An 8,003-nucleotide genomic window follows, 5' to 3' on the forward strand; every position below is an offset into this window, starting at 1 on the left:
TCCGGACAACATGCCAAAGGTAACTGGGATGACAGGATTGGCTGCTTGATTCCTTTCCGCTTGGGCGTGGCACTCCTCCTTATAAAAGGCACAGAACTTAATAAACAAATTTGGGGGAAGGACTGCCTTACATAACATCTTCCAGTCTTGAGTGGTGCAGGGCTGATAGGCTAGTCCCTGAAGGATAGTTTCTGCCCATGGAGAATTAGGGCCATCCTCGGCAACAGCCTTTTTTAGTTCTTTTAAATCGTGGGCTTCCCAAGGATACCAGCGGGCTGGTCTGTTGCCCCTGGATTAACATTAACAGGGTAGGCTTGAAATGAAGTTTTTAGTTGATCTATGGGATTTCCCCATGTATCTTCAAGTGGTTCGGGTTTACTGAAAAGAGGAGCTGAAACCGGGAAAGCTTGGGGTTGTTTGGAAAAAGGCAGGGGTGGGCTTTCAAATTTAGCCCAATTGGTATTTTGGAGCAGAGTCTTATGACCCTGCTTTTCTTCTACCCTATCACCGAAAGGGGAAAGACCGGGATAGAGCTTTGCACAAGGGGCCCCGTTGGCCATTGGTTTGGGCTGTTGATCACCCTTTCACTAATTGTATTGTCCTGTGCTCGCTCCTCAGCAAAAGCTGTCCAAATGCACTCTGTACGCGGGGAGTCTGAGTCGTCTTTAGCGCTAGGCTTAAAACATAGTTTAAGGGCGGATACAGTGGGATAAAAGCCTAAGGGTGGCTCGACTCTTTGTTGGACTTCCCTCTTCTGAGCCAGGGNGGATCATGCAGGGTTTTTGGCTGTCCCGTGGAAAGGAAAAGATGAAAGTTGTATGAGGCGCTGTCTTCACGTGCGGCACCAGCTGTTGGGCGTCTCCAGCGGCCACACGGGACCCCAACAGGTTTTTCCTTTCCCTAGAGGGTTGGAGCCAAAGGGATTGCCCTTTCCTCCCCCCACCCCCCACCCCCAGGACGTGGGGCAAAAAGAGATTCCAAGAGATGGGTGAGCACGCCTCTGCTCTCCCAGATAGGGAACAAATACACACACGCAGCGGGGGTTCTGTCAGGCAGTTACATTTATCCTAACACAAAAGATCATATTTATATGCTTAGCAGGCAGGGATTTCTAAGCTTAGGCCAATACTTGAAAAGGTCAAATGTGCACGTGCCTTGCCTCTCTATGCTTAGCCCTCCCCCTTAACTTCCTTTGGGTGCCACCTTTTATCCGTTTAGGCCATCTGTTGTTTTTGCTTAGAAAAAGGGCGTGGCCCCATAAAACCTAAGTTTCCCTTACCGTATTTTGAATAGTATTCTTAACCAATTAGGCATTTTATTTGACTAATATATTTGGCTTATATATTTCTTCTACTTTCACTGTCTGCCACCTATTTTTTTAGGTCCTCTTCTCTTTGACTTTAATTTCCTCTCCATTTCTGAATATTTTCATGCTCTTCTTAAAACTATCTCTGCCTGTAGTTTCTTCTAAAACCTTAGCCCATTTGAAATTTTCTTATATTTCATTAAAGAGTAAAACAAAAATAAACCCAGTTTCCCATCAAGGAGTATAAAAAATAGCAGATTATTCCTGGATGATCTTTATATTTACACCAATAGTTGAAAATGTAGCCATTACCTAGAACATATGGACACAAATTAGTAGTGTTGCTTGAAAATTTGTCCCAGTATTTATTGTTTAGAAATTATCTCTGAGTTTGCTCTTTGGTTGATATGACTATTTTTTTCTTCGTCTAATCAGTGTGTGTGTGTGTGTGTGTGTGTGTGTATTTATTGTTTAGAAATTATCTCTGAGTTTGCTCTTTGGTTGATATGACTATTTTTTTCTTCATCTAATCAGTGTGTGTGTGTGTGTGTGTGTGTGAAGTTGAATCACCTTTAAGGCTTTTAGAAAGTCAGAAATATTGATAAATGGCTATGAACAAAACTAAAATTTTGGCTTTGGCAAATTTATACACAATTAACTTATAAAGATTATTTATTTGGGGATCCCAATCTTATGATTTATTACGTCTACTTTTTGAATTAAAAAGCATATTTCCTCACCAAGGACATAATTCATCTTGAATTATTAAGAAAAAAATCTTAAGGTATTTTATTCATTTTCAGTACCAATAAAAAGTATCAGCAGTAACATAGTAATTTAAACATGACAGAATTCTTGTTCCATCTCTGAAGTGAGTTTTCTCAATGTTCGGTGTGGTTTCAATAGTTAAGACAGAAGCAGGCAAAAGATTTAAAGACCTTTGACAACTTGTATTTTTGAAAAAACAGTTTTGGAAGTTGAAATATTCATGTCTTGACTATTTTGAATTCATCATCTTATTAATTTTAATACCACTAACTGCCTGTTAAAATGTACTTTTGAAGTATTACAGATACTTTTCTGAATTTAGATTATATAATTTCAACAACATTTTGACCCATCTACTGTATTCTTAATGAACTTTGTGCTTTAAATGATCTTGTAAACTGTTTTATGTCACTGGGGACTGTGGTAGCTTTCTTTGTTTAGAAATTTGGGAAAGACCTGGGGAGAAAAATTAGTTATTTGTGATTTTTTTTATTGTCTTCCACATTTATGAAATAAGAATATCAGAAGGAAAATCTTACAGAATGTAAATGTCGAATTATAATTTACGTAAGCACACCAGCTTTTAAATGTTAAATGTTTATTTCATAGATTAAACTGGAATTTGTTGCATAAAAATAGTACATATGCATATGAAACTATACATGAATAGGTTACTATTTCCTTTTAGTTACTGCATGACATAATTATAGATAGTTTTATATTGGCATAAAGTAAGTTTCACTATTTTAGTTAGAATGAACTTATAAAATGTCATAGAATATGCTCTGGAATTAAAATTTGTAGTCATGACAGAGGATTTTTGTGATGTTATAATCGAACTTGCAATTATGATGAAAATGTTGATGTAACTTTATATGTAATCTGTGTATAACATCCTAATACAACTCAGCAATCAGCAATGTCACATGTGTTGAACACTCTGCACCTGTGGTAACCTGACAGTCACCTGCAAGACATGTAACTAACCTTAGCACTGGGCAAACATTAGCTCGCCAAGGCATCATGCTGCCTTTTCACTTTAGGGACTATTTGTTTCCACCACAACAAATCAATGCAGAAACAGTTTTGGTATAACATCCTAATACAACTCAGCAATCAGCAATGTCACATGTGTTGAACACTCTGCACCTATGGTAACCTGACAGTCACCTGCAAGACATGTAACTAACCTTAGCAGTGGGCAAACATTAGCTCACCAAGGCATCATGCTGCCTTTTCACTTTAGGGACTATTTGTTTCCACCACAACAAATCAATGCAGAAACAGTTTTGGAGTGGTCCCTAGGGTCATTTAGGAGAGTTCACAAATTAGTTCCCTTATCCTCACAGCATTTTTATCACCTAGATAATTGGTGATAAAATTTTTATTTAAAATTTCAAATTAAACCTATACCCGAAAATAAGCAAATAGATTTTAAGCTGATAACTATAAAGTGCATTCAGAGACCAGAAGTCATTTCGGAAGCTTGCCACTGTTGCTTAGGAAATTCAATCCTGCTTCAATTGGGGAACACTCATAATAATTAACCCCATAGCTTAGCTTTTTCTCTGATTTCTACAGAATAGGAATAAATTTCATAGTAAATTCTGTTTCAAATTTATTACACCTCAGCTACTGCCTAGCATACTCAACATTAAGATATACATTTCCATTATTTTTAAAGTAATATAAACAAACAAACCAAACCAAAATACAAAAGCTTTAACAATCAGAGACATATTCTAGTGTTTGGTTTCCCATAATTCCAATTATCACATGACTCTTTTAGAGTTGCTTTAATTCATTCTGTAGTAGTCTTTCATTGCCAGCCGTCACTAACCTTCCATACCTTGGGTTCACAGCTTTTTATTTTAGCATATCGTTGTTTTTCATTTATAACCATCAACTGCATCATGTTCACCAGATATAAGTGTAGTTCTTTCCACATAATATTTTGTCTATTAAAGTATTAAATTTGCTGTCACACTTTTCTTTTAAGCATTCTGTGCTATGTTCTGTTCAGTGTCAGTGTCTTTAGTTCTGATTTTTCAATTTTGTCCCTCTCCTTTTCCTTGACTTGTTAGTCTGATCCAACCTCTTCTACCTCATCTGATGATTATCAATATGTTATGGAAGCTAAACTACAAGAAATGATCTCCATACGTAGGAAGGTAGTCCTACTGGACTTTACTTTCTATTGCTAAATAGAATCCATCTAAGTTTTTATTTTCATTTATAAAAATTATGTTACTTTTATTTATTGATAATCGACCATCTGTGCAGTTCAGTGCTTCAGGAGCTTAAGATTGGACAATGGCAGGTTTGTGTTCAAACCATGCACAGTCTGCATGTTACATTTGGCTGATTTCATTGCTCATAAATAACTCCAATGTTTTGCTGATGCTTGGATGTAACAGGCCTTTGTAGCTGACACATTTCAAGCAATGCTGTTCAGCTGCCTGTTTAAAGAAAGTTTATTTTTTGAAAACTATGTTTGCAGTTGGTAGTAGCTTGCTTTACATTTTATTTCAATTTATTTAGAAGAAAAGAGTTAACCAAATCTTACATTTCAGATGCATTCTTCATATTTCTTAACAGGCTGAAGAGAGGCATGGAAATATTGAAGAACGTATGAGACATCTGGAAGGTCAACTTGAAGAGAAGAATCAGGAACTCCAAAGAGTATGTATATGAAGAATCCCTGCCCCTCTCCCCGATCATCAGTTTATGGATTTATATTCTACACATAAAAAGAAAGTCTTTCTTGATTATGGGTTATATTTAAAATCTTATGAATGTTCTCTGTGCATTTAAAAAAGAGTTTCTCCCAATTTAATCAAAACAGATATAAAATTAAATCCCAGTTAAAGCTAGCAAAACTATAAAAACATACTCTTACAGTTTTTAAATGGTTTTTCATGTCAAAAAAAAATTTTTTTTCTTTTTCTTGAATGTAAGGCTAGGCAAAGAGAGAAAATGAATGAGGAACATAACAAAAGATTATCTGATACTGTAGACAGACTTCTGACTGAATCCAATGAACGTCTACAGCTCCACTTAAAGGAAAGAATGGCTGCTCTAGAAGAGAAGGTAAAATGATGGAAGGGTAGAATCACATGAACATTTAGTGATGTTCTTATGATCATGTTTGTCTTATGTGCTGCTGCAGTCATTGTGTTGGTCAGATCCACTTATTTTTCTTAGTTTAAAAAATGCCTAACATATTCTTAAAAGGGAATGAATAATTTCTGTAAAAATGTATAAGATCCATTTTAAAATAAATAAAAAATGCTGCATAATATATAAATCTTTTATGTTACCATGTTCATATGAGGCAAATGTATTAAAATGTGCTGTGCTTTTGTGATGAAAGTATTTTATTGATCCTTCACCTGGTATACAAAAAAGAAAGGTGATCAGACAAAAATAAATATTTACAGTACGTGGGAGGGCTTGCTTTGTTTGAACTAGTCATATGTCTCAAATGACTGATACCTACTACCATACCTGCTACCAGCCAAAATGTGAGTGAGTTTATATCAGCAATAAAACTAGTGTCAATCACAGTAGAGGATTGAGGAATCCAATATTTTCAGCTGAATTATTTCAGAAAAAGTGCTTCTGTACAATCTGCAATTTGACTCACAATATAGTATGTCTAATTGGTAGTTGGCTGTTGCCAGACCAGCAAGAGTTATGTGAGCTGGTTGCCAAATCTAGAGCATAAACAAAGGTAAAGGCTAAAACCCAGGTGGACAAATCACTTTGGAAATTCAGATTGAATGTCAATCACTACTTTAGTTAGACATTTTCCCCTGATATGTGAAGTAAAATAGAGAAATGTTACAGTGAAAATGTTAAAGTAGTTGTTTTTTTTGTTTCTTTTTATTATGAATATTCATGAGATAGAAAGCTAATTGTCACCCCTCGTGCCCATGATGTGTGAGCCAGATTCCTACTGGCAGCATACCCATTACCAGAAATTACTTTTGTACCCTGTGTCCCCCACCCAATTATCCTCCAACCTCCCTTCCCCGCCCCCTTGTGCCCCCCCCACTCCACTTTGTAGCCCTAGGAATGTTCCCTCCCTCTGTAAGACCAACGCACGACTGTGGTCTTTCTTTCCTTCTTTCTCTCTTAGCTCCCGCATATGAGTGAGCACATGTGGTATTTATCTCTGTGTGCTTTGCTTATTTCACTCAACATAAGTTTCTTTAGTTTACCTGTTAGAAAGTCATAAGTCATGTCTTCTTCCCATAAAACTCCAAATACATGTCTGTTATGCAATTACTACAATCTAAGCTTAATTTGACTCTACAAATTCAAAAGGAATGGACTATTTTAAATCATGCTTTGTAGTACTATGAGAAATATATAGTGAAGTAATAATAACAATAATACTTTTATTGTAAGGATCATTTTAATTATCTATGATGCAACTTATTCCCATATGCCCTCATGACATGTAATGTTAGTTTTTTGGATAGCTAGAATCTTATTTTTATTTCTTTAATAATTTAACTATTATAAAAAATTGTTAATTCTGCATTTGAAATAGATGACCAAAAGATAAACTCTTAAAAAACATCATTTCATGGTTTCTTTTTTCTTCAGATAATAAAAATGTCTTCATCTGTATCCTTTATAAGCCCTGTAGCTAATATTTAGTTTGTTACTCATTATTTTTCATTTGGAGAATAACCTAATTGTTTCTAATTTAAAAAGCAGTCTGAGAAGGGGCAAACAGAAGTAGCCTGAAAGGTAATATTTATTCCATTTGCCCATCCAAGTGTTACAAATTAACATTTTCTATTTAAATTATGTATCTCTCAAAATGTTAAGGTGTTGTGTTTAAAGATTCCATTGAAACTCCTTTAATAATTTAACTATTATAAAAAATTGTTAATTCTGCATTTGAAATAGATGACCAAAAGGTAAACTCTTAAAAAACATCATTTCATGGTTTCTTTTTTCTTCAGATAATAAAAATGTCTTCATCTGTATCCTTTATAAGCCCTGTAGCTAATATTTAGTTTGTTACTCATTATTTTTCATTTGGAGAATAACCTAATTGTTTCTAATTTAAAAAGCAGTCTGAGAAGGGGCAAACAGAAGTAGCCTGAAAGGTAATATTTATTCCATTCGCCCATCCAAGTGTTACAAAATAACATTTTCTATTTAAATTATGTATTTCTCAAAATGTTAAGGTGTTGTGTTTAAAGATTCCATTGAAACTAGGTTACCATGGTAATGCACCAATAAAGATGCACCAGGGAAGGAATCAAAGAAAATTCTTGAGCAATAAAACATTAATCTACATATTTAAATATTTTCTGTTTAATTTATTATTTTCTTTTTTCTGTAGAATGTTTTAATTCAAGAATCAGAAACTTTCAGAAAGAATCTTGAAGAATCTTTACATGATAAGGTATTCTGGAAACTTGCATTTTTTTGCCCATTTTTTTAATTTCACACTGATGAATGTTTTGTAATAAAATAAGTTGGATAAATAATTTTAGGATGTTATATTTTTAAAACAATTTTAACCTTTACATTATACTTACAGAAAAGTAAAAGTACATGTAGAGCTTGATGAATTTTTACAACCCAAACACACTAAAAATCAGCACTCTGGAAGCTCCCTTCACATTAGCTTACATTCACTTCTCTTTTGTTAAAGGATAATTATTATCTTGACTCCTGACATAAAAAAAAGAATCCTTTTGTCTTGCTTTGTTTTTCATATAAATGGAATAAAAATGTATGCACTAATTTTGTCTAGTTTGGAAAATTATTTCAACCAAAGTATATTAAATAATTACGTATATGAATCATGCTAAATTATATATGTGCAAACATGATCTTAACTCCAAAGTAGCTGAAAAATCCAACTGAAGAGAGAGAACACACCTTTGACAAACCAATGAGG

The 8,003-nt window shown here is 34.5% G+C and overlaps 1 protein-coding gene across 1 annotated transcript in view; it reads left to right on the forward strand.

The window, feature by feature from the left end:
• The window catches only part of LOC103610029 (liprin-alpha-2-like), a gene marked incomplete at its 3' end in the record, with an annotated part of 39,192 nt that overhangs the window by 19,146 nt on the left and 12,043 nt on the right, over positions 1 to 8,003 (forward strand). The window contains 3 exon segments of the mRNA XM_008594267.1: positions 4,673 to 4,756; positions 5,033 to 5,164; positions 7,440 to 7,502. Coding sequence (XP_008592489.1) covers positions 4,673 to 4,756; positions 5,033 to 5,164; positions 7,440 to 7,502 — 279 coding nt within the window.

This window comes from Galeopterus variegatus, unplaced genomic scaffold (assembly GCF_000696425.1).
Source record: "Galeopterus variegatus unplaced genomic scaffold, G_variegatus-3.0.2 Scaffold10502, whole genome shotgun sequence".
In the NCBI taxonomy this organism is placed as follows: domain Eukaryota; kingdom Metazoa; phylum Chordata; class Mammalia; order Dermoptera; family Cynocephalidae; genus Galeopterus; species Galeopterus variegatus.